Source organism: Ambystoma mexicanum, chromosome 9 (genome assembly GCF_040938575.1).
Source record: "Ambystoma mexicanum isolate Mex_15411 chromosome 9, UKY_AmexF1_1, whole genome shotgun sequence".
NCBI classification, from domain to species: Eukaryota; Metazoa; Chordata; class Amphibia; order Caudata; family Ambystomatidae; genus Ambystoma; species Ambystoma mexicanum.
The window spans coordinates 1001817583-1001843939 of record NC_090931.1 but is presented as its reverse complement, the minus strand read 5'-3'; the positions used below and the strand labels follow the sequence as shown (position 1 = coordinate 1001843939).

The 26357-nt window shown below is 45.1% G+C and overlaps 1 protein-coding gene across 6 annotated transcripts in view; it reads left to right on the top strand.

Moving 5' to 3' along the window:
* GPR155 (G protein-coupled receptor 155) overlaps positions 1-26357 on the top strand; it is a 1263615-nt gene that overhangs the window by 407212 nt on the left and 830046 nt on the right. For all 6 annotated transcript variants that reach the window (XM_069616249.1, XM_069616248.1, XM_069616250.1 and 3 more), the window contains one exon: positions 5944-6099. In XM_069616249.1, coding sequence (XP_069472350.1) covers positions 5944-6099 — 156 coding nt within the window. The remainder of the gene's footprint in view (positions 1-5943; positions 6100-26357) is intronic.

The window sequence follows — 26357 nt, the reverse complement described above, 5'->3', positions numbered from 1 at the left end:
CTTCACCACCTAGTGAGGCGGCAATGTTTTGGCTTACAGTTGGCTGTTGAAAGCCACCTGTGTCCTAATCTTACTTGATCTCTCTTCTGCCTTTCGACACGGTCAACCATGCCATCCTGCTCAACCGTCTCCGTGATAACCTGGGTATCACTGATCAGTCCCTGGCTTGTCTGACCTCTTTCCTCTCTGATCGACCCTCCCTGGTCCAACTTGGGTCCTTCCTCTCCTCTATCTCTACTTGTGGTGTTCCCCAGGGGTCCAACCTCTCTTCCTGGCTGTTTGTTTGTTTGTTTGTTTATTTTATTTGTATGGCGCTCCAAACCCAGAGGTAGAAGGGCGCTTAAGAATCTGGTTACAGCGTTGAGAAGTATCTTTGTGTTGCATACTTCGTACAAGTTTATAATATATACATATATATATACAGTGGTCAATAAACAGAACATATGCAGCACGTACAATTTACAATTTTCAGAATAAATACAGTGTCTAAGCCAGTTACCGCACGGGTCTAGAGTTAGTGGTGTTATTCTTTGTTTAGCAGCCAGCTGATGACCTGCTTCCTAAAGATCTGGAAGGATTCGACAGTTTTGATGTTAAGCGGTAGGGAGTTCCAGAGCTGGGGGGCAAGCACTGTGAAGCTTACCCCTCCAGCTCTTTTTAGGTGGAACCTGGGCACTAGTAGGCAAAGAGTGTTGGAGGATCTGGTGAATCTGGTGGCAGGTTTCAGGTTGAGTTTATTAGCTATATAAGGTGGTGCTAGGTGATTGAGGGCTTTGTACGTGAGGCAGATGATTTTTAGATCAATTTTTTGGTGTATGGATAGCCATTTGCAGGCTTTCCTAGTAGCAGAGATATGCTCTTGTCTGGGAATGTTGAGGGCTGCGCGCAAGGCGTTATTTTGTATTACCTGCAATTTGTTGAGTACGGATTGATTAGCACCTAGGTACAGGCTGTTATAGTAATCCAGTTTGGGTTGTATTAGGGCCCTGGCAAGGGTGAGGCAGCTGTTGGGTGATAGGAAGGGTCTGCTGGCCCTAATGAGCTTGCCGGTATAGGCAGCGGCTGAGGCGGTCATATTGGTGTGTTTGCTAAGGTTGGTGTTGGCATCTAGATAGAAACCAAGGGTTTTTACGCTTTTGGCTATGGGAATGGAATGACCATCGATGGTGATGTTATTATAGCTAGGGTCAAGTTTAGTTAGAGTGTTGGGGGAACCGACGATTAGGAGCTCTGTCTTCTCATCATTCAGGCAGAGACCATGGGAGGCCGTCCATGCCTGAATGATGGAGAATATTTTGTTGATCCGGGCGGAGTCTTCTTGGTAATTACCAGAGATAGTGAGGAGTATCTGGGTGTCATCTGCGTAGTTTGTGTAGGTGACACCCAGATGGTCCAGTTGGTCAAATAGAGGCTTTGTAAATATGTTGTACAAAGTGGGGGATACACAGGAACCTTGTGGGACCCCGCATGTGATGGGGATGGGGTCTGCTGCAGCTGTAGTGGAAAAGACTCCTATGGTTGTGTTTGCCAGGAAGGATTGTATCCATGTGATGGCAGGGGAGGAGAAGTGGGCTGCGGTGGCAAGGTGATTACAGAGGACTTCATGGCTGACCAGGTCAAAGGCCGCTGAGAGGTCTAGGAGGAGTAGGATTGCGGCATTGCCTTTGTCTTTAATTTCATTAATCTGGCTTTTGAGATCAACAAGGGCGGTTTTTAGTTCCGTGTTGAGGTCTGAAGCCAGATTGACGTATTCGAGTTGGTTGGATTCTAGGTATTCCTGAATTTGGATGTAGGCGACTCTGTCCAGGATTTTCAATAGGAAGGGGACTGTGGTGATGGGCCTGTAGTTTGTGGGTGTGGCCGGGTCGAGGGATTGTTTTTCAGGAGAGGGAGAACCCATGATTGTTTTAAGTTGCTGGGGATAGAGCTATTGGTGAAGGATAGGTTGATGAGTTTGGTGATGAAGGAGGAGATGACCCCCTTCATCAACCAATGATACCCAGGTTATCACAGAGACGGTTGAGCAGGATGGCATGGTTGACCGTGTCGAAAGGCAGAAGAGAGATCAAGTAAGATTAGGACAATGATGACTGTTCAACCAATACCTGGCACTTCTTGCCCACCACATTGCCTCTCTCTGCTCCAACTTTCAGTGCTATGTGGATGACACTCGACTCATTTTCAGGCTCCCTTCCGCCACTTCTTCTCCTTCGCTCATGTCTTTCTGTCTGCTATCCAGGAGTGGTGTGCCGCCAATGATCTCTACCTTAATGCCAGTAAGAATGATATTCTCCTCATTGGGACACCTGCTCCCTCCTTTCCTGTCACTCTGGCCGGCCTCTCTTGGTCCTCTTCCTGCTCCCACCTGTGAGGCTAAAAAACCTTGGGGTCATCTCCTTCTCTCCTCACATCTCTGATGTCTCTAAGAAGTCACACTACCAGCTGCACCTTCTCAGGGGTATTCTTCCTTTCCTCACCTTCCCCCAGAAGCTCACTGTCTCCAGAGCTGTGGTTTTCCCTAGGCTTGACTACTGCAACAGCCTCTTTCTAAATCTGCCTGCTTCTACTCTCATCCCTCTGCAACTCATCCAGAACAGGACTGCAAGACTTATCCTTGGCTTGAAGCCCAGGGATCGTATCTCTCCAGGACTGAAATCTTGCAACAAGCTCCCAGTGGCTGCGAGGATTAAGTTCAAAACCCTCTGCATTGTCCACAAGGCCTTCTGGGGCCTGAATACCTTCAACTCTCTCTTCCTAAATATCTTCCTTCTCGAGCTCTTCACTCATCTGCCTTCAACTCCCTCAGGGTCAGTCGCTCCTCCTAGCAACGAGTTGGTGGTAGATCTTTCTTCGACTCGGGCCTCCTTCTGGAACAGCCTCCCTGCTTCCCTGAAACTTGATGAGAACTGTCTCCGGTTCCGGAAGCACCTGAAAACCTTCCTCTTTGCTTCTGCTTTCTCTCCTCCTCTCCCCTGCTGAACTCTTGGTTGAAACTGCACTGCTCAACTGGCTACCCTCTGATCTCAGGCCCAGGTCCCCTCCTCTGCCATTTGCACCCCTGCATTGCCTCCCTGGCATCCCCCGCACTTGTGGACTGTTTTCTGTATCCCTACAGCCCCTTACCGGCACTTGACACGTGATGTCTGCACTGCCACCAGTAGGCCGCACTATTACTTATCACTTATTTATGCTATTTATTTTACTGTCTTTGCCATGCACTGCCCTGCGCACTCCCCCCCTGTACTTTTCCCCTTCCCCCTTTCCCCGCACTTGTGCGATTTCAGTGTCACTGGGCCTAGTAAGATTGTTGTCTGTCTTCTCTGTGTTCCCCCCCCTTGCCTCGTCGTGCCTTGAAACACTTGTGTAGGCGCGTTATAAATGCCATATCATATCATACCATTAGTGAAGGTTTATATGTGGCACTTTAGTGCCCCCTTGAGAAGGCTGTTTAGTTTTTGCTCTGTGAGGACCCAGGAATGAGATACAGACACAGATGACTCACGTTTGTGGTTACAAACTTTTATTCAAATAATAAAGGGGTTTAAGAAATGCCTCACTGTCCTTACTCTAGGGGATATTTCCCTACCTCAAACAAAACTAAGGGTCTGTCCTGTGTCAAGATGTCCAATGCAAAAAATGTCCTGCATCCGAAATCCTATCCTATCCCTCTCATTCTAAAAAGAACTATAAGGTTCGAAGGGTCATGTCTTTCGTTGTAAAAGTGCACAAATGTTCAAGTTGAACAAAAAGGTATAAATCCAACAGAAATTGGTAGTGCTCAAAATTCCAGGTCCTTTCCACATGTAATGCAGTTAAAAATCTAAAGTGCATTAATCTTCCTTGGGATTCTCTTTTCTAAATTCCACTACTTGGCTATGGGTCCCAGACTCGCAACACCTGGTATACTCCCCTGCCAGGACCAGTCTCTCAAATTGGAGTATGGGTCTTAAACTCGCACTGAACATCAGGCTTCAGCCTTTGCCATGCTGTTAATGTGACCCTCCTTTTAACAGCTTGTTAATTTTTGTCACCTTTGCAAGGCTTGCCGCCCTCCCACACGGTGTGCAGCGCCGGGTTATGACGATTTTCGTGAGGAAACAAAATGGTCGCAAAAGTTCTAAAAATGCTACCACCAAAGGTTCGAACACCAAAAGTTTGAACCTTTGATGGTAGCATTGTAAAAAAAAAAAAAACAGGGGCTGCGGGGGTGTTCCCCGCATCACCCTGCTCACTATACTTTATGGTATAGTGAGCAGGTCTGCGGGGACACCCCTGCAACCTTCCGTTAAAATTTTTTTTTTAAAAAAAGTACCCTGCAGCGCTGGTTCCCGATCATGGAAGTGAAAGGGAACTGGCGCTGCAGGAACCCAGCGTGAATATGAAGGTAAGTGGGGTTTGTTTATGATGGGGGTGTGGTGTTATGGGTGTGTTTTGTGTGTGTGGGTGTGAGAATGTGTGTTCGCATGAGAAAGGTGCAAACTTTTGGTAGTTTGCACCTTTCTCATGCAAACGTTTTGCCTGTGGTACTTTCAGCTGTGGGCAAATCACTTGGATTCGTGCAGCGCCTGCCGTGAAGCGCCACGGCATCCCACCTTCCCCAGCTGGGCTCAATGGTTCTGTGCGGCTGCTTCGGCATACCTCACAAGCTTCTGTGTTTGCTGCATTCCGCTGGCAGCTTGGAAAAGCTTCCCATCCTTTCTTTATTCTTCGCCTGGCCTCTGAGGTCTGGAGGCAGCATTCCGCTGTCACTGCCGGTGCAATGTGAGAGCTTTGATTCTCCTGCTTCGCCTTCTTGGCGGTATTGGCAGTCCTTTAGCGTTGGGCAATACCTAGTATGCTCATCCCTCTTCTTGCTGAACCATTCCTTCTCCCAATGGGGGAGCCGCCTGCTCCTGTACGTTTCAATCTTGTCCATAATGGTTGTTGGGTATTTAAAACACCCGCCACGGCGCCACTCCTTCCAACAACTAGAGCGTGTTGTTGATCTTCGGACTTTGCATATCTTCATCCCTCTATCCCTCTTACTCGTCCCAGTCGTGTAGCTTGAGCCGTGAACTGCAGGGAACAGTCAGTCGTGTTTGCTGTCTCCTTTTCTACATAACAGTATGTCATAAATGCATGAGGAATGGAGGGGACATCCATAAAAGGGAAAGTGGGATACCATTTCTCATCTGGCAATGTCTCACTCCCGTCTGATGGTTGCCTCCCCCCATGTGATCCTCCCTCTCATCGCCACCCCAAGGGTCCAGATCAGAAGCAACTGCCATCCCCTGGCCACATGAGAGGCCACCTCTGGGAAAGGAGTGATGACATCAGATTCATCACAACTCAGTCGGACATAATAGCGTCACCATTGGATTTGGCTTATAAGTGGTGCTTTAGCATGACCATTTACATTTAGATTGTGGATTGCCTTTTAGCACCAAAACGAGATGGATTAGAATATTGTTAAAAGGTTTGTGGGATGTGACCTACAACAGACAGTACACACTGAAAGGCTCTGAAGAGGTGAGCCAGTTGAATTTAAGGGCTATATGTTTTGCATTCCTCTTTTGTTGGTGCTCCTTCAATGCGGGCCGTCTCCTGTTCTGTCTTCCTTTCACCTGTGTAACTGATTGAGTTCCCATTCAGCAAAGCCAAAACTGTTGACATGGCCAGTGTTTATAATGCATTGTATGAGGATTTGGCAAAAATAACAGGATACTTTAGGATGATTGTTCTGACAAGTTATCTATGTTTACTAATAGATTCTGATCAATCACTAATGGTTTCTGATCAGTGAGAACTATGTAGGTTAGATTTCTCAGCTGTTAATTATTTTCCATAACATATTTTGATTTTAAAATGCCTGTATGGATTTTTTGTCATTAAATATTTTTTTTTAATTGAAGACCAAAGAGCAGCCGATGTTCGAACTATCACTGCTTTCTTTTTATTTTACAGATAACTTCAGGAATGGTGATAAGCACTTTTGTATCTGCTCCCATCATGTATGTCTCTGCTTGGTTATTGACTATCCCATCTATGGATCCTAAACCATTGCTCGCAGCACTCCAGAATGTCAGTTTCGATATAAGTATCGTGGGTCTGCTCTCCTTGGTAAGATTTTCTGAAACGCAAGGAAATATTCTCTAATCATAATGCTGTTGTGTCACTCTTGTTAATTCAGATCAAATGTACTCATTGGCGCTTGGTACAAATACATCTTCAACTGTCGAACTTCAGTATCTGAATGTGTATTGTGATCTGTAGTGGATTGATAGCGAATGCATGCCCATATAAAAGGAACTTGGGCACCTTTTGTGGTATAGCTGTATGGGCTCTCTTGTGCATCTTCTGATGGTTCTGGGCCACTCCACACCCACAGTAATTCATGCCCATGCTGGTCTGGCAAAAGTGAAGTCTGTCACATTCCAGAGGCCTGTTCCTCTTGATGTAATTTGCAGATCAGTGTGATGAATCTGATGATGTCCTCACTTATTTCCCCGAAGTGACCTCTCCCTGTGGCGCCAGGGGACGGCAGCTGCTACCTGATCATGGGGGCAGCTATATGTGTGAGAATCACATGGGGGGTTGCTGGGGTGTCCCCCACACCCCATGTTTGGTAATGATTGCCTTTACGGGCAGCGGGGGTGTTGTCCACTTTCAGAGGTATGGAGGTTGGAGACAACAAAAAAAGGAAAAAGAAAAGTGGACCTTGCAGCGTCAGATCCGACCCACGTAGGAGGGACGGATCCAATGCCGCACGGTCATTGAAGGCCCAGAAAGTGAAAAGGTAAGTAGGGAGTGGGTGGGGGGTGAGTGGTGGGTTTTAAACAGGCTAATTTTGCCTGCTGCAAAATTGGCTTTGCGGACGATTTTGTCCAGTCAATTCGGACGCGGCCAATTGTGCCACGGCCAAAACAAAAACTGATACATCCGTGATACATACAGTCCTTATCCCATGAAGAATAGAGCATTCACCTTGTCCAATTCCACTTATCAATCATCCAGAACTCATTCACTATTTAACACTGCTGGAAATGTTTGTTCAGGTTTTCCAAATCTATACTCAAACTTGAACTTCATCTCCCAGAATGACACCAATACCGGGACGAGGAAGAGGAATCAGGCAGTACAGAGTCAAGGCGGCCACAAGCCCAGCGAGTGCTCTAGTGGTTGCTCGTATACACCTGTGCCCGGGAAGTTTTAAAAAGCATCTGAGGTAGGGAATCCAGGTTTTCTGCTGGCAGGAGAGAGCTGCATCTCTCTGTGAAGGTGAAGTAACTGAAAGGCAATTACTGGTGTGGTGGAGCCAGGCAGCTCACCAACGAAGGAAGAGACTGCGCAGGGATGCCAGGAACTGGTGAGGGACTGCTGGGTATGCACAGGTGACCAAAGGCAGCGCTTTACCTACCAGAGCCGGGAAAGAAGCAGGCCTGTGAAGTGGAACCCACGAGAGACAGTTACCAAGAGGAAGTGGCTGCAAGAGGGAAGCAACCGGATGCTTCTCCGGTTGACCGGGGGAGAAACAAAAGATGCCAACTAGAGCCGGTGAGTCCACTCGGAGGCAGTGGGGATCCAGGGCGTATCGGCAGCAAGGCCAAATACAAGCAATTAAGGTACAAGTGGCCGAGAGAGAACGAACGAACAAACAAATGAACTTGATGTGGGTAGGGGAGTTAAGCAACAAACAATCCCCTTGCCAGCAAAAGGATATGTTATACACATATAGGGGAAAACCACACTGGATAAAAGATCCAGAGATCAGATTGACAAACGAACTGTATATGCCCAGGCAAATAATCCTGTGTTTAATAAAGAGGTCCTGAGAAGAAACGTCAGGACTAGAATAGGTATTGTGTTGTCCAAGACCAGAGAAGTAAAAGCCTGGCAGAGAAGCATACCAGGTATTTGGAAAATACATTTGACAAGTCAAACAAGTTTTTACATCAATTATTGTGAGCCTAGGAAGGCACAAATAACTGTTATGTGAAACCTTGGAACAAAAAGAGGAATCCAGGGGGAGGGGAACCACCCTCTGGAACAAGGACCTCCATACTGGAAGAACTTTTGTGTTGGAGCAATTTGTTCTTTTGTGAACACTTTTCTAAACCTCCCAATGTTAAGTACATTTCCCGTTTCACCTTCAGTTTAGGTCTAGTGTGAGGGTCAGAATAGAACTTTGGACACATGACAATATTGGTTTTGACATCCTGACACAGACCGATCCTTCGTTTTTGGTTTAGGTATGGAACTTCCTCCAAGAACAGGGTCAGAGAGGCCTTTTCCTAAGCCTTTTATCTATATAAATACAAATCTAAATGTTCATTTGTTCAAAATCTTAAATCTCTGAAAGTTCTTCACCGATTGCTTTGAAATTTTGACACAATGTTGCATTCAAATACGCGCATGTTTTTATATACCTACTATATATAGATGTCACACCTGTGACAGGTAAAACATGTTTTTTGGGAAAAACAGCGCCATCTGTTGGACGTAAAAGCAACACACGCTATACTAAATATTTTACGATTCCATTTCAATGTTTGGACGGTTGCGAGCACGGCGATCGCGTTCTGCAACTTCAGATATGCTTCGTTATCAACAGAATGAACGTGACAGGCTGAGACTGGCTGAAAGACGTCAACCAGAAACAGCAGATCAGCGTCAAACACGACTCCGTGCTCAGCAATCACGCGATTACAATCGCCTTGCATTCCGGTACGACCCAGCTGATGATCATAGTTTGAGCTGGCATGTTCTCATCGGCACTGTGACTGAAGTGTGTCCTTAATTGCAAGGCTCTGAAATGTAATGGAGAAACTAAAGGAATGTGTTGCGCTGCTGGAAAAATTACACTGCCTCAACTTGGAGCCATTAAAAACTTTGCTTCCAAGAGGACTCTGACCCATGAAGAGGGATAAGCGGGGGCACAAATCCCGGACTACAAGCAAGGAGGGAATGGAGCTGCACTCTCTGCCTCCGCCACTGGCACCACTGAGGGGGGGGGGGGAGATTATATACCCGACTCCTGGATTATGGGGTTGGAGGGGGTTGTTTTGCGCTTTCTCTTTTCTTTCTTTTCCATTTAACCAGACTGAGCCACAGCAACGCGTGGCCGGGTACAGCTAGTTTTCAATAAGTCTTTAACCAAAAACATGACTAACTTGTGTCAGAGTTTCATTCCTGACTCCTCACAGCAGCCACATGCACCTCTCTTTCATCAAATTCTGCAAACATTACATTAGACACTAGTTTCTGGGCTGGTGGCCGGTTTGGGCAGTGAGTGTTCAAGAACACATTTGGCTTGATAAGGGCTTACATCCATCTCCTCTTGTAATCTCTTCATATTGGAAATTGAATGTTACTCACTGTAGTTAATGATGTACTCCTGGTTGTGACAGTCACATTTAAGGGGCAGGTTAATAGAATTAGACCGGGGAAGCCACCTGCTAAGTGAAGCGAACTCTTGAGGTGCCAAAAGGTGGATCCCACAGAGTCCCTCTCCCTTCAAAACATATATATGGCAACCCCAGTGAAGGTGAAAGGACAGGTGTGTCAGAAGATTTGGGGTGTTCATGGGAACAGCCAACAGTTTGCAGATCGCAGTGGCAAGGGTGCTCTCGATTGTGGCAGTATACAATCGAACAGGTGGTTTGCAAGCCATCTTTCTCTGATGGCACACTGCAGACAGGTCATGCAACTTGTGTCCTCATTCATGTTTCAGTCAATGTTCATCACCTCTCGGTTCATGATCTTTTGGCTGTATTCAGCACCATCGACCACCATATCTTCCTCTCCCTCCTCGCCACAAGGATGGAATTCTCTAGCAATGTCCTGAATTGGTTTACCCTTCCACCTCTCGGGCAAATACCAGGCCATCCAGATGAACTTGTTGTGTTCTAACTGGCTCCAGGTAGCATGCAGAGTCCCCAAAGGCTCAATCATCTTACCAATCCTGTTTAACCTTTACACAGAGCCTTTGTTCACTCTCTTCAAAGATCTCAATATAGCCATCCACCAATATGCAGATGATACTCAGTTGTACTTGAAAATAAATGGTGCACAGGACATCATTCATCTGCGCAATTAACTAGACATCATCCAATCCAGGATGTCAACTGCCTACTTCAAACTAAACCATCTAAGACTGAATTTGTTCACATCAGTCTGCTCTCTAAACAACAGCTTGTCCAACCATGGTTCAATGATATGCACCTAGAAGGATGTGATTCACAACTCTCAAGACTCAGGAAAATCCTTGGGCTTCACCATTAACAGCAGCCTGTCGTTCCAGAAACAGAGTCAAGGTGGGCCAAACAGCCTGGCTCTGAATGTCCACCATTTCCAAAATCAAACCATTCATCACATCACAGTGCTCCAGACCGTAGTGCAGGCTGGGTAGTCTTGCACATCGATGGAGGAAATGCCCTCCTGACTGTCTCCCAGCTGCTCACTTGGCTCCCGTAAAAGCAGTCCACTATACTGCAGCACACTTTATTATGGTTGCACAGAAATTTGACCAAATCACCCTGGCTACGCAAACTACATTGGATTCCTCGCTCAAGACTGCATGCATATTGTACAAAGCAGTCACAAGTAGCAAGCCAGTGTACCTGGCGGCTAAGCTCCACATATCTGGTGGCACATGCTCCTCCCGCTGCAAAGCGACCAACCGTCTTGAATCACAGCTCGTATGCAAAGAGAAGACCTGCAAACAATCATTCTCTTGTCCCAAACCAACCATCTGGAACTAGATCCCGGTGTCTGCAGGGAATGCCCCCAACAATTCTCCAATTTCGCGAACCATGGCTTTTTCAACAACCGACCAAGGACTAATTCCAATGGTTGCACTTATCGACGCACAGACCCCAACTCACAGTACTGCGCTACTGTTAAAATGTCATCCAAAATGTTGGCTCTCTACACTCTCCTGCTAGATCCGTGCTTTAACCAATAAAATACATTTCTTTTTAAAAATCAGCCTGGAGACAGCAAGAGTTCAGGCAGCCTGTGGGCCACACAGTATCGTTGGAGGAAATCCACGCTGGAGATTCAAGGGGCAAGACTTCAGAGCTGCACAGCCACCATAACAGTTCTACCTGACCTTACAATGGCAGTGGGATCCTTTAAGCTCTCAGCCAGTTCTAGGCCTGAGTCTGGCAATTAGTGAACACTCCAGTGAAGGACAGAAAACCCACAAGTACCATACGTACCATAATAAAGAGAGGTGAAACACATTTGGAGGAGCTGTAACTCAGGGAGCACTGAACAATCCTGTACCCCAGGGCTAGCAAGGAAACCATCCTTATCAATTTTGGAGCACTTTGCTTTGCTGAAACAGTATAAAAGGAGACGGACGCAGACCTAGTTGGAGTTAGAGTAGGGAGTCGGTGTGCATAAAGTGGGCAAGCACAATGTTCGTGAAGAGCCGGTATTGAGTACAGCAGCTCAGTCCCTGTCAAGACTCGCACAGGGAGGATCCCAGGTTACGAAGAGCCTGCTGGTCGCTATAGACCAGATCTTGACATGGGCCAGAGAACTGTAACATATGTTGGTCATTTTCAAATGCGTTCGGGTGGTGGATGGGGATTTGAATGCCCCTTCAGCACTGCAAAGAACATTTTCTCCTTGATTTAAAGTCTTAGTGCAAACAAAAGTATCTGGGGTTCAGATTAGTCTCTAGGCTTAAACCCACTTTTGCTCATTTGTCAGCTCTGCATTACAGTATCTTGGGAGAAATGTTTGCCTGGATCTTGGATCCTGTGTGCACTTTCATGGTAGTCTTTGGCAGCAGCAGAACTGGGTGGGGCAAGACAGCAGTAGGGTTGCCGCCAGAGCTCTTATATACACGGGCTCTGATTCTTCTCACCAGCCCCTGGGCTTGGGGTGCAGGCTCTAGCCTTCAACAGTCTGTCCTCATCTACCTCCTCAAAGAGTTGCAACAGTCTCATGTCTGCGGACCTGTTCTTTCATCTTCGCTCTTTCTCCTTTACACCTCCTCGATGCTCCACCACTTGCTCCATCTTCCACCCAATCTTCTGTCACACCCTTTGTGTATGGGTGCAAATTCCCATCTACTCAAATGTCCCACACCCTTTCCACTTTATTGATGCAAGTATTTACTCTTTAAAATTTGAGCCCCACCAGGGAATGCCAGATCTTTCTGCCTGAACTCCCGCACACCACCCCTCCCTCCCCACCCACCAGTCCTTTTTTTAACCGCTCAAAAGGACTGGACGCATTGCACCTGCTACAGCATGATTTGTCAACTTTACATTTGCACTTATTTGAAAAATGGAAAGTGAAGCTATCCACCATACTGCAGTATATGCTGGTGATAACTGGTTTTACCTAATGTTCCTCCTTCATCAGTTTTCCCTCATCAGACACCAAGCTGTATTGCTTGAGTTGTTTAGGGTCCTCGCTCAAGCAGGATACTTGGGAACCTAGAGCATGACTGGATATGCAAGGACTCCAGTACCAGTCAAACGTGTTTTTTGGCAGATCCCTGACTTTGTTGGGTCAGAGAGTTTGTTGCCTCACAACATCGATGAGCGTCCCACATGCTTGATGTGTTATCTTTTACAGTAACCCTGTCAAGGCGATTCCTTCCCAAGGACCACCACAAGCCGGTGGCTTGTCTTGGCCTAGTACCAGACGTCGGTAAGAGGGAACAGAAATGTAGTGATGCTCTCACTGTAAAGCTGTACCTCGCAGGTCTTTGCCTGATGCTCCCCAGGCCCCTTTCACAGAGACCTGTCTTGAGGGTCTGCTAAAACCTACCTCAAGAAGCTCCATGCTGGCACTAAAAAAAAGCCAGCGCATTATATACAATAAAGGCCTGCCACAGAAGCACAAAATGGCTGAATTGATGGAGATGATATTCAAGCAGCACGCTAGTTCCTCAAGGGTGAAAGCCACTTCAAGGGAGCGTCTCCTAACAAAACCAAAGGAGCCTTTGGTGCAAAGATCCTGGCCCAGGATTCCCTGCTCTTCATTCGTAGGCTTGCTGGCTACCAAGTCCACATCAATGGGCCCGATTTTTTTTTGTTGTTGTTTTTTTTTGTTTTTGTTTTTTTTTTTCTTCAATGCGGTTGCAGCTGACTGGTCCGTCAGGGTGCATTTCTTCTACAGCTGGGCTGGCACGCTTTAGTTTGTCAAACATCATACTCTTAAGCACTGTCATTTTCTTGAACTCCGCCGCCTGGACTACCTTATTTGGTTCCGGCCTCAGTGACGCAGGCCAGCCCCAACCCCTCATGTACACTGCCAACCAAGACCTGGACTCCTACAGCCTCATCCTCTACCTGAGGTCCTGCTCGGGAGGTGGGTCATGAAGACCGATTCTTTGACAGTTTGCAGACCTTGATGAGGTTCAAGACCATGGAAAAATATTTTAAGGGCCTAATAAGAAAGCTTATACCACAAGCCTCATCACCTGTGACACTACCAACACCAGTGTATGCTGCATCAATACCATTGCCGCCTGTGATACCAGAGGTTCCTCCTTGGCAACCTCAGCCCATTAAGGTTCTTCTCGAGTCCCCAGACACTGGCCTACCTAAGACTATTAATGACACAGAGCAATCTACACCGCAGGAGCCAGTTGGCCATAACATTCCAGACTTGGGCAGTGACTCCTCCAGTGATGCAGAGGAAGGTATCCCACATACTTTGAGAACCTTTCATGGCAGTATTCTTGGCTTTTGGGATTTCCTGAATGTACCCACCCGGGAGGAACTCTAGCTTGAGTCCGGAGTTCTCTCTGAAGTGCTTGCCTTCTAGGCATAAAACTGGTCCAGTCTTCCCACCCAGAAAGACGTTCTGGTTTCAGGTTACACAATTGTGGCAAAACTTCAATTCGTTAAAGCCTATTATCAAGAAGCTACAGGCCTCTGCCCTCAGAAAAGTGAATCCAGTTTCCAGAATCCAGTGCTCCCTCCTCTTCAGCCCCCTGCTCAGCTTGAGACCTTTGGCTCCAAGGTTATTCTAAGGCCTCCCTAATTTTGGACAGGCCATCACTAGTACTCTTCTGGCAGTCAAACTGTGGAGAGAGCAGGCGATTTCCCAACTTTTCTGCCGCCAGACAAGCAGCAAACCTTCAAATGAGGGCTGGCCAAAGCTAAAATCATAGCCCAGAACCTTCTAATGGCGTTGGTGGCCCTCATTGACATGGCCAGCAGGACTATCGCAGAAGTATAGCAGGAGTATCACTCTGGTCAGACATGCGCAAAGTTGCCTGTATTTATGCGACAGTTTTCACAATATGTACAAGACTGTATATTGGACCTCTTGTTTGTCATTTATCCACAGACTGCAGAATCCCTAGTGGTCCTGGCCAGGTTGGGTCAAAAGCCCTTTCATCAGCCTTCTTATTCCAGGGACTCATAGCAGAGAGTGTTTGGTGGGTTTTGACCCTTCCAAGACCTAATCCAGGAACCCTGAGCTCTCTGCCCAGCTCCCACAGGATAAAAAATGCCAGGACTTCCTGTAAGTATTTGCTTGCAGGAACCTCTTCCGCAATCACTCCAGACACAAAGAAGCAATAACTGGGAGATGCAGGTCCTCCTAACACCAGTCAGCTGCAGACTCCCACTCCATCTAAATCGCTGGCAGGCCATCTTTCGGAGTCCCTGGTTTCTCTCAGTAGGATGCAAGAGCTACCGTCTCAATATTCCCTCTCTATCCTTCTCCCCCTCTAATTCAGTTGGGCTCAACTTCGTTTTAGAGGAGATAAGCAACTTACTGTTAAGTGATGGAGCCAGTTACCCGAGACCGCACTTGCAACTCTTCTTGGTGCCTAGAAGAACCATGCAGGCGTGAGGGCAATTCTGGACTTTTCCTACTTCAACCCTTTTCTTCAAGAGAAATTCAAGATTACTCCAGTGCAATTCCTGGGTACTGTTCAAATGATCAACTAGTTTTGTTCAGTGAATCTCAAACATGCATGCCTCAATATTTGATCTAGGAACCTCATCAGACATTTCTCAGCTTTTCTGTTGGAAGATACCATTGTCAATACTGGGTGCTGCCGTTTGGACTCGATGCTGCATCATGAGTGTTTACTAACCTCATGAATGCGGTAGCCGGCTCTGTCTCAGGGGGATCAATGTACCTCCCCATCTAGATGATTAGCTTTGAAACCCAATTTACTTGATGTATAAGCACCTTACAAATGCACAATAAATAAATAAATAAATAAGAACAAGCTCAGGAAGACCTAGTGTTGACCCAAATGCATGTCTGAACCTTGTTCAATCTCCTGGGTTTTAATCAATTTCAAGAAATATACGCTGGTGCTAGCACAGAGATTAACATACCTGGGGTGTGTATGTGTAGTATCATGCAGCTGGTGCGAGCCTGGAGTTCCAGCATGGAACGGGACTGATGTAACAGAGATGAGTGGGCAGAAGCTGGCGGTTGGTGTGAAGAAGCATGGATGATCCCGACGCTCCGTTCATATCCCCATTTATACACTGGTGGTTATATCTCATTTTAATGTTAATAAATAATAGATAAGTAATCACGCGTGTCCCCGTGTACCTGCATCCTTCAGTATGGGATTCAGACAGAATCATCCAGTTTCCACCACAGATCTCTGGCATTGAGGTTGTGGCGACTCATTTTCAGAGCAGACAACCACATTGGCCTGGTGGTTCCAGAGGTTCTTGTGCCTTATGGCAACATGTGTTATGTGCGTTCCACAGGCTTGTATGAAAATTAATCTACTGCAGTTACATCTGGCAGAGTCCCGGAAACTAGCGACAGAGGGTATACAGTGAAATTAACGAATAGAAAATAACGAATTACCTTTTCAACAAAACATAAATTATGAAAAAATACTGAAAATTAAAGGTAAGTATATATGGTGGGTGGGGTAAGGGGCTAAAACGGGTAGTGGGATGGTGGGGTGGGGTAAGAATCATAGGAAAACAGGGGGCTTGGGGAGGGGGAACCCCCATATAAAAAAATACAAAAATTCAGTATTTTTCGTTAAACGTTTTTATTTCCTATTTTGTTAATAACACATGGAACCGCGACAGAGAAGCAGTCCCATTTCACTCACATTTCCCAGTCAACAACAGAGGATCAGGCATTGTGGTCAAGCTCTCTGAGCCTGACTTAAGGGGTTCTCTTCCAGGCATTTCGCCATGAGACTCAACTTTTGGCAGGTTGGGAGCCATCCTGAGAGGATTGAAGGAGCATGGAATGTGGTTAGTCCAGGAAAGGATGTAGCACATCAGTTTTCTGGAGTTCAAGGCAATCTTCCACACCATTCCGAAGATTCTACCAGTTCTTCGGGGGGAAATGTGTACTGATAGAGACCGACTGCTATACCTCCATCCTCTATAGAAATAACCAGGGGGCACCAGATCTCCTTCTTAGTCACCTGATTTCGATTTGGGATTGGGCTTTGAGCCATGGGATCACCCTCAAGACAATTCATCGCTCCAAAGCCCTAAACCCAAAGGCAGCACATTGAATCAATCCAGTCATAAATGGGAGAAGCAGTCTGCTCTCCTGTCCATTTTCCGTTGCTGGGGCCAGCCGACTATGAATCAGTTTGCAACTCCTCAGAACTGCAAATCTCCCCTCTTGCCTCTCTTTGCCTCCCCTTGCGGAATAAGAGCAAATTTGTTGGAGGATGCTCTGACCATTGTGTAATTCAGTGTTCACGTTTGCATTCAATCTAGTTCCTCTGTTTCCCAGATTTCTATATTTTTTACGAGAACAATATTCTCTTCTTTATAGCTCCTCAATAGCCAGCCCACGTCTGCTACTGCGACCTGTAGAAACGTAGTATAGAGAGCCCCATTCCCTCTCCGGACTATGTCAACCTCTTTCAGACACAACATAGCATGGTTCTCCAACCATGCTCTCATTTGATCTGGGTCACCTGGGTTTGTTCTTGGAGAATTTGCTAGTAATTGAGGCTGCAAAAAGTGGTTTACCTGTTTGCTGTACAAAAGCAAATGGGTCAGGTTCCGCTACTGGTCCTTTGAAAACCATATCAACCCTTTTTGTTGCACACTGAATGATGTTCGCTTTCATTTGGCTTCACCTGCACATTTCCGCACAATGATGTTGCCTTCTATTTAGCAACGATTTGGACTTTACGTTAATACATAAGTCTTCCTTTTCTTCCTCAAACTCTGTCATTTCCCCCCCTCCCTGTTAAGTGACGACAAACATTGTTTTATCAGCCTTCTAACAGGTCTTTGAGCTAATGGTTTCTTCAGAATTGAAACTGCTTTCCTGGCCAGGAAAGTTTGTCCTTTTGGTGGCAAGAAGGGTCAGGGAAGCACAGGCTTTTTCCACCTCTGAACCTTACATCGGAAAAACAGAAAGGAAAGCTAGAACGAGGATTCAGCTTGAGGCACAAGCTGAGATGTGTCGGAGAATTTGGGACAGGCACAATATGTTACATTGTATTATATCACATGCCGTTACCATTTGGGGTGGTCTACAGGCGCTCACGTGGCTATGCAAGAAAGAGGGTGGGGTGGGTTAGTGAGGGTAAAATGATAAGATAAATCCAGAACCAGGAGAAACTGGCATCTGTGTGTGTTGGCTTGCAGGTGAGTTCATTGTGTGCCTTGGCTTGTTGTATCCGTAAGGGTAAGGCCCAAAGCGTGGGTTGTTTGTTGTGTTCGAGCGTTTGTTTTGTTGGGTGTGCGTTTGTGTGTTGTTTGTGTGGTTTGGTTGGCATTTTTGATAGTGCACACTGGTTTGTTGTATATGTAAGGGGAAGAAGTGTCTGGGTTGTTGTGTGTGGCTGTTTAAGTTGGACGCGTGTTTCATGTGTAGTTTGGCTGGTAGTTATGGTTCTGTGCACTGGCATGTATCCCTGAGGGTATGGTCCAGTGTCTGGGATTGTTTGTTTTTTACAAATGTTAGTTCTGTTGGGTGTGTTTGTGTGTAGTTTGGCTTGCCTATAGGGTGTGTATCGTACTTTGGAGGTATGTTGGAGGGGAGAAGGAGGGGGGTGGTTAGTACATTGGCTGCTCTCAAAGTTCTTCCATGTCTATCCTTAGAATTTGTCCAGCTACGACTCAATGGTAGCCTCAAAATCTTCCAAGTGTAATACACTGGTCGTCCCCACTACCCCTCCAAGCTCTTAGCACCAGCTATTCCCACAAATTCCTCTAAGTGCTCTATATTGACTAGTCTCACTATAGTGTGATGAAGTACATGTACAAGAGTGTTGAGAACAAGAGTAGATAGATATTTAGAAAAGGGAACTGTACGACTGGAGGGGGGGGACACAATGACATGGACACTTAGTGTGATCCAAGTCGGCACAAGTTAACTTGATGAGCTCTATCCACAGACAGACATGAGTGAGGTGTATGGACGGATACAAGTGTGTGGGGAGTGCGATAGTGGCAACCACCTACAGTAGCCGTCGGCCACGACAGTGTGCAGTAAGTCTGCGGGAGCGAGAACTTTTGTTCAAAGACCTGGCCTTAATGTTAAAGAATAATTAAGACACATATATGTCTATTTTGATTTTAGATAACAGAAAGAAACACATCTTTCCAGGTGACATAGAAGCAGTTAAAGATGTGTGGATGACATCATCTGTGGGCTTTAAGAGGATTAAAAATGCATATTATGAATGCATATTATATGCTAGAAGCCGAAAGTAAGAGCAGCTTGCATGTCAATTTCAGAGGCTGTGTTTGAGAGCACTTGAGTTGGGAAGAAATTTAAAAATGTTATTAGGTAAAAGAAACAATACACATTGTATGGATTAAGACATAGGAATGTGATACACTACCAGAATTGAAGTCCGATGTGAGTAATAATTGTCAGGAACAATAGTGAAGTAAGTTCTATTGTCAAAGCTCACCTTTGAGTAAGTGAAATGTGTGGTTTTCTCACCGGATGGGTGATATTGTGAAGAGGAGATTAGACCCTGGCGCAGAGTAGTAGACATTAGGAGAGATGGCTGATGGCCTCTAATTATGAGTAACACCATCTAGAAATGATAAAATTAAGCGGATTGGAATCCATGTCCCTACAGCACAGCAGTTTTATGTACAAGAGAGACACATTGTGAATTGGGCCTTTTACTATTGGGCCTCTGAAGAAGTTTCCGAAAAAGTAGTGGGTGTTAAACGGAACAAAACATGTTGAGCTGGTTTTAAAAATACCATGACCAGGGAAAAGTGTAGCCATTGACAACCGTTTACATGGGAATGGACCAACTGATGCGTGGTCAATGTGTCCAAGAGTTGTTGGATGCAATCCATGTTATACAAACAATGGTTTTAACTAAGGGATGTTAAGAATGTCAAGTGTATGATATCCAAATAGAATTGACTATTGAATTAATGGTATGAAATAAGTGAGGTACCTGTAGTGGAATTGCTGCGCCAACTTCATGCATTTTATAACTATGCGCCTCATTACAAGCTTGCCTGTCCGGTAACAACAGTACCAGACCGGCAAACTACGAGGTCTGCGAGCGGTGGCTTTCAGCCTGCCAGGTCTGACCTGGCGGGCGGTCCGGCACCCGCTCGCAGACCTACAAGGTAACACTGCCATTGTTCTTAACGGTGCCGGTGCTACCGTCGTCCCCATTCCCATTGAGTCTTATGGTACTCAAATGGGAATGGGGAATAATATTTACTGGCACCCGGCAAAGGTGAATTACTGGGTCCGCCGAGACTGGAATGCCCCAGTACATCCCCATTGCCGGGTGCCAGTAATAAAATGACTCCGGCTGCAGCCGTGGCGGTATTTACCGCCACGGCTACCGCCAACCCTGTAATGACCCTCTATTTCTTTTTGAGATAGAGAATCATTTTTGTAATGAACCGTTAATAAAATATGAATGCACTGAGATATTCACCTGTGATTTGAATAGATGGGAATTGGCCTTTAGTGTTGTGATAAGTTATCTAAAGTGCCCATTGCTAGATGGCTAGTCTCCGATATTAATCATTGGTAACTCCTTCATAAGCTCTCTCATTCAATGGGGCTACATAGACCTGCTGTGAGGGCTGAGGCTCGCATTCTGGCCACCCAGTGTAAGGTTCCATGTGATGTGATCAACAAGGCTGCTACATGGTCCGCGCCTTCAGCCTTTTGTAAATATTACTGTCTTGACACCAGCTTCAGGGCTGGGTTTGGTCAGGCAGTCCTTGAAACGCTTTTTGTTTTCTTAAATGGAATTATCCCCCCAAACCTTTCTATGCTATGAAATCTCCCATCAGTACGGAAGAAGGGGGAATGGATGCAGGAGTAAGAAGCATTTACTCATTGTAGAGAATACTGTACTTTAGCGGTGTCACGGTATTGGTTTTATGGTGGTATGATAACCTTCTTGCCAAATGACGGTATATCATGGTTATCGCGGTATAGAAGGTGCAGTTAACTAATCTTAACAAATATGTTCTTAAAGGTAATACATTTTCAGCATTTTGAAACTTGTCTCTGTACATTTTTAGCTGATCCTCCAGGAATCTAAGGTGGCTGCAGATTTGGTCTTTCATGGAGCTCACTCGTTGATCGCCTTGAATGAAAGAGTGACTAGTGGAAGTGTTAAAATGCACATTTTGAGCAATGAGCTTGCTGCTCAGTCACAGGTCATTGCTTTGAAAATCGGCCTCGACCGACCTGCCTTATTTTGGAACCACATGGCATGTGCATCATGACCCCTTGCTGCGATCAGTCCTAAGTTGAATGTGATATCTCTTTATACCATTAAAGAGAAAAAAGTCACTCATGTGGGGTCTGAAAGCCCATGTCATTGTGTTTCTTTTGTCAAAATGTAATAGCCAACACACACTCACTGAAAGGTTGTATATTGATCAAATCACTATAGCTTGTTTACCATCTGCCTGGTGTATTATAAAGGTCTGATGTTGGAGTCACCACTGGCCATGTAATCCTAACAGGACAGCATTCAGTGGATGCTGTTGATTTCTTTCTTGATTCTTGCAATACATGTTCATTTACCTTCTTAAAAATAGTGGCACAAAAACTTTTTGAAAGTGACAGTTAAAATATATATCGGCTCAAATATGGCCTAGACCACCACATCACCACAGCCCTATCATTACCGTTTTCCCCAGGTCTGAGCGCATTAGGACCCTTGTCATGTGAGTTGGGATGGAGGAATGCTTTCAAGGGTGGTGTCACAAATCGAGGATAGACTTGAGAAATATCTCACCCCCATTGCTCTGGATACTTCAAATTGAATGTAGAATCTGTCCTGCCTGCTTGAGTCCAGTGCCGTATGCAGAATGCAGGTGAAGGATCAAGCGAAGCAACGACTCTAGTGCCAATGTGTAAATCTACACCGATGACAGTGGGGGGGGGGAGTTTATATACTAGCACAAAGCACTGATAGGCCCAGTGTTCATACAGTCTACAGAGCTAACGTTTTTTTGTGGACATGCATCAGAAGGGCATCCTGTTCATTCCCCCCTTTGAATTCTGGAATGTGTAGTTCCCCATATTTCAAATTGTTGGGAAAACTACAAAATGGCTGATCTTTAACCCTAATCTACTGATCAGAGAAAGAGCGGTCACCTCATCAAAGCTGCTGTTAGTTTTTTTCTTTTTTTTTAATTGTATTTGGTTAACAAAACCTTTTACAAAATAGAAGACATCATTAATATCAACATACAACAAGAAAGAAAAAAACTAATTCTACGTTTCATTTCCCGATCACAATTTAAAATAGTCTAGCTAAAATATAACATACCGCCCAACAAGGCTTCTATTCCTCTTTCTTCATCCCACACTTTACTACTGAATAATGAACCGTTAAAGACGCACTCCACTTTCTCCTCTGACAGGACATTCCCCCATCAAATCAAAGTACAATGTTACATCTTTCTAACATCTGGCTCACTGCTATTGTCAAACCTTGTGAGTGTCCAGAAATCATCCTCTCCCAAAACATTTCTGGGATATAGTCTGAAGATTCAAAACCACATTTTTCAAAAAGGAGTGATCTTGCTTGCCATGTGCCTTCAGTCCATTAATAAATGTCTAATAGATTGAGCTTCTGGATTTTTACAAACCTGGCACAGTTGGATAGCAGAGTCTCCAAGACCTCGTTTCGCAAGGATCTCCCCTGTATGTATGACATTTAACCGCAATCTCAGGATTGTTTCCAGATCCTCCAGTCCGGGAATTTCACCAGGTATTTATTTAGATATCCAAGTTTTTTATCCACTTTTTGCAATGGGTTTGGGTTGGCCACTGATCGCACTTCCTCGATAGTCTTTATCCAGTCCATCTCATCCCATCGTTTTTTGCTTTCACCGGGTTCTCCATTAGGGTTCGAATGTCAATATCGGACTTATCCAGCCAATCTTCTACTTGAATACGTAGGTTTGTTAGCATTTTTGATCTATTGTTTTCCAAGTGGGCTTTTATGTCTACATATAGTGATCCCTCTTGGGCTGCTGTTATGAGCGAAAGAAAGAAACTAGTTTCCAAACTGCTTGGGCTTTTAATGCTTAGACCCAATTCAAACCTGATATTAGAGGTCGGAAGACACATTGGAAGACCAAGACCATTTTATCAAAGGAATCCCTCCCATTTCTTTCCATGTTCCATTCCATACCGGGACTTTACTTCCACCCCATACAACATGACTGGAATTACCTTGGCCTGATAGAATTTGATTAATGGAAGGAGAATCTACCACACCTCATCAATGTTGTTCATCTGGGCACACAGTTGTTTTAGTTTCATCAGAATATCTTGCTCTGCTTTACATAGGGCCAGAGAGGGATAGATTTTATACCCCAGGTAGAGTAGTCTTCCACCCTTGGAATCTGCTGGCCTCCCATTGTCAATTGTTGGTAAACAACTTTTTTGTTCTTTTGTCTGAAGACCATTATCTTCGATTTATTAGGATTCAAAGCTAACCCATTTTCCTCTGCATAACAGTGCAAACTATTCAAAAGGTGCTGCAACCCAATGGCTGTCCTGTCTAGTAGGACAACATCATCGGCATAGGCAAGCAAGTGGATCTTCCCCCCCCATTAAGCACTGGACTTGCCAATGCTGACGTGGCCAGGTACTTCTCCATATCAGCCAAGTAGAGGTTAAAAAACAGCAGCGCCCCCAGACAACCCTGACAGACTCACCTTTCCACCCCCACTGGCTCTGATAAATGGCCTTCTTCATCTAGACGCCCTCTGTGTGTTTTCTTTTTTTTTTTTTGTGGAATTTGATTAGCATCCCCAGGATTCCTTCTGGGATACCCCTTGATCTAATTTTTAACCAGCTGGTCAAAGGCTTTGGAGAAGTCTACCCATGCCCCAAATAATTGCTGCCCCCCTTTACTTCCTGAATTTTTGCTCATAAGGTTTAGCACCACACCATTTAGAGCTGTGTTTGACACTTCGATAGAATACTAATTTCCTTTTCCCAGCATTCCAGCTCACCCGACAGAATCCTCATAAAGAGTTTGCTTTCTATATCCAGGAGGGCAATCGGACAGTAGTTAGTAGCTGCTGCCTGATCGCCCCCCCTTAAACAGATGTAGAACAATTGCAGATTTCCATGATAAGGGTAGGTCCTGTCTTGCCAGGATCTCCCTGAAAATCCGGTTCAGCAGTTTTGCCCATAAAGAGGGGTTATTTTTCAACTCCTGATATGTCAGGCCGTTTGGGCCTGCTGCCTTTTAAACCAAGCTTTTCCCCAACTATATCAACAATGTGGTGTTCATTAAAGTTGAGCCTCCAGACCACTAGCTTACTCTTCTGTATGGTAGTTTTATGTGGTTTCCCAAATACCGCTGTAAGGTGCTTAATCCAGTCTTTTTCAGAGACCAAATTGCACTGCCTGTTTTCTGATTTGCCCTCCAATTGATGTAGCACTGACCAAAATTTCCTTGTGTCTCTTTTCCCAATTAATTCCAACATATGTTCACCATCCTATTGAAGCCTGCATATCTTTCTGGACACTGACCACGCTGTATAATTCTGCAAGAGGCATCTGGATTCTTTTTTACAGGACTCTCTGCTCATATTGGCTTTTAAAAATAAATTCTGAGCATGTTATGCAAGGTTGTTGTCCTCCCCATAGTTTCTGCATCAAATGAGGGCCAATGAGTCTTTTTTTGATCCCCCTCTACTTCCCGAGGGTGGGCAGGTAAACCAAACTAACTTTATGAAGGCCTCTGGATAGCGGTTCTCGAGTCGGATTTTCTATGGTATCCCCATTAGGCAATTATTGAGTTCCCTCCCTTCATATTTATATTTTTGGAGGCACACTCTTCCTTTCCTACTCTCAATTACTTGATTGTATCTCTCTTGAGGATCCATCAAAAGTTCCGGAAACGATAGTTCCAAACGTGAATGATCACTGCCTCCTCCTTCTTTGATGGCCTTTTGCTCAAACAAATCAGCTGACAAAAATAAATAGTCTAGTGTGGATATGGCTGATCCCTGACATCTTGTTGATTTAGCTGGGATGTCCCCCGGTAGTTTCCCATTTGTCATTAACCCACACTCTTTTAGGAACTCCACCCACTATTGGCCATTCTCAGATATTCTACGCATTGTTTTTTGTTGATTCCTTTAGGAGTTGGATGCATTGCGAGTTTAGGTCACCTCCTAGGATTATTAAAGCACCCTTTAATTTGACTCTGTTTTTTTTCTAGCAGTGTTGCTAGTTCATAAAAAACATCCTTCCAATAGATGTTAAAGAATATCACCTCCAAGATACGTCCTTGTTGTCTCAAAATGACTTTACATACTTGGATTCCGATGTTATTTGCAATTGGGATGAGTTTTTAAATGCCATTAGCAGACCTCCACTAGGTCTGCCCTTGGCTTTTTGCAAAGCTGACTGTTTAATTATTGAATACCCTTCCACCATAATTGTGTTGACTAGCCAGGTTTCTTGTAGCATCAAGACATCCCCCTTTGCAAATAGATATTCTTTCATATTCTTGGAGGTGACGTTATTTGGACCCCACGTCTTCCAACAGATTACATTTAGACCCAAACAGTGAAAGAGGCTTTTGGCCTAAACCCAATCTCTGAAACACCTCTGTCAATATATTTGGTAACAGGGATAACAAATTCTCTTTTGTAAGTTTCCCTAGTGTTTCTGGCCCTTGCATAAGGTTTTTTGAGTGTGGGGTGGAGCCCTCCTCAAACCCTGCTTTAGATGTCCATTTTGGTACTTGCACAGATGACTTTGTGATACCCTCTGGCTGTGAGGTTGTAACTAGGAGATCCTGTTTCCTTAATTCATTTGTGGCCCCCAATATTGCCTCATGGCCTTCACGTGACATTAGACCTTCTTTTGCTACAAATGGGTATTCATGGTCTGGAAATAGCACAAATTCTATATCCCGTATATTAAGAGGATAGAGGTTGGGCACTTTCTTCAACATGGATAAAATCACCCCCTACATAAGGATGTTATCTTATTTTTGTTTGAAATAAGAGTAAGCCAAATTATTGGCATTGCAAATGTTGTTTCCTTTGCTCTCTTTTTCCCTTGCTGGTCTTCACATGGATGATGTTGCTCAGTGACGACCATCTGCTTGGACACCACTTCTATTCTTGTTGATTTCCCTTCTCCCATGTCTAATTTCATCCATTGGCTTTGATATTTCCGTTTTTTTTTTTCTGCACAGATCTCCGAAATATCGGTGCGCTTTTCTGGTTATTATTCAGCCCTCCATTTCCATCACAGTTGAGTGCCTGTTTTGCAGGTGCCACGTTCTGTTTCATCCTCAGGAATATTGGGGTTCTCGGTATCACGCCCCGAAGCATTGGTTGGTTTTTATTGGATTTTCCTTGGGGAGCTATTTCTGAATCATGTTGAGTTTCTTTGGACTCGACAACAGTTTTCGCTTTTTCTGTGCACTTCGAATTTCCTAATCCTCGCCCGTCTGTTTTCTGGCCCACAGACAAATTTGTAGTACCAGCTCTTTCTTTAGGTCCAGACAATGATGAACACTCCTTATTTTGTAGAGTATTATTGCCGCACTCCCCCATTGATTTCTTTCCCGAATCTCCACAGGGGGCTCTTATTGACAAAGCTGTTAGATCAACCACTTCCTCTTCCTCTGTCATTGTTGCTATTGATAACTTTGACATTTTTCCCAAGAAGGCATTTGTCTCAGATCGTTTGGATTTCAGGGTTTTTTGTTTCTTTGTTTTTTCAGATTCCTTTTTAGCAGTGAGAGCTCTTTGAGTCTTCGCTTCCTCCAGGCTTTCCTCTTCCTTCCACCTTAGGACTGGCAGAGTTTGGTATCCTCCCCCTCGATAATCGAAAAGTCCTTTTCCTGTTTTGAGAGACTCTCCTGTGGTGTTGACTCTGTTGGCTCTTCCCCTTGATCACCCTCCCCTACATTTGCCAATCTCCTGTATTCTTCCAAC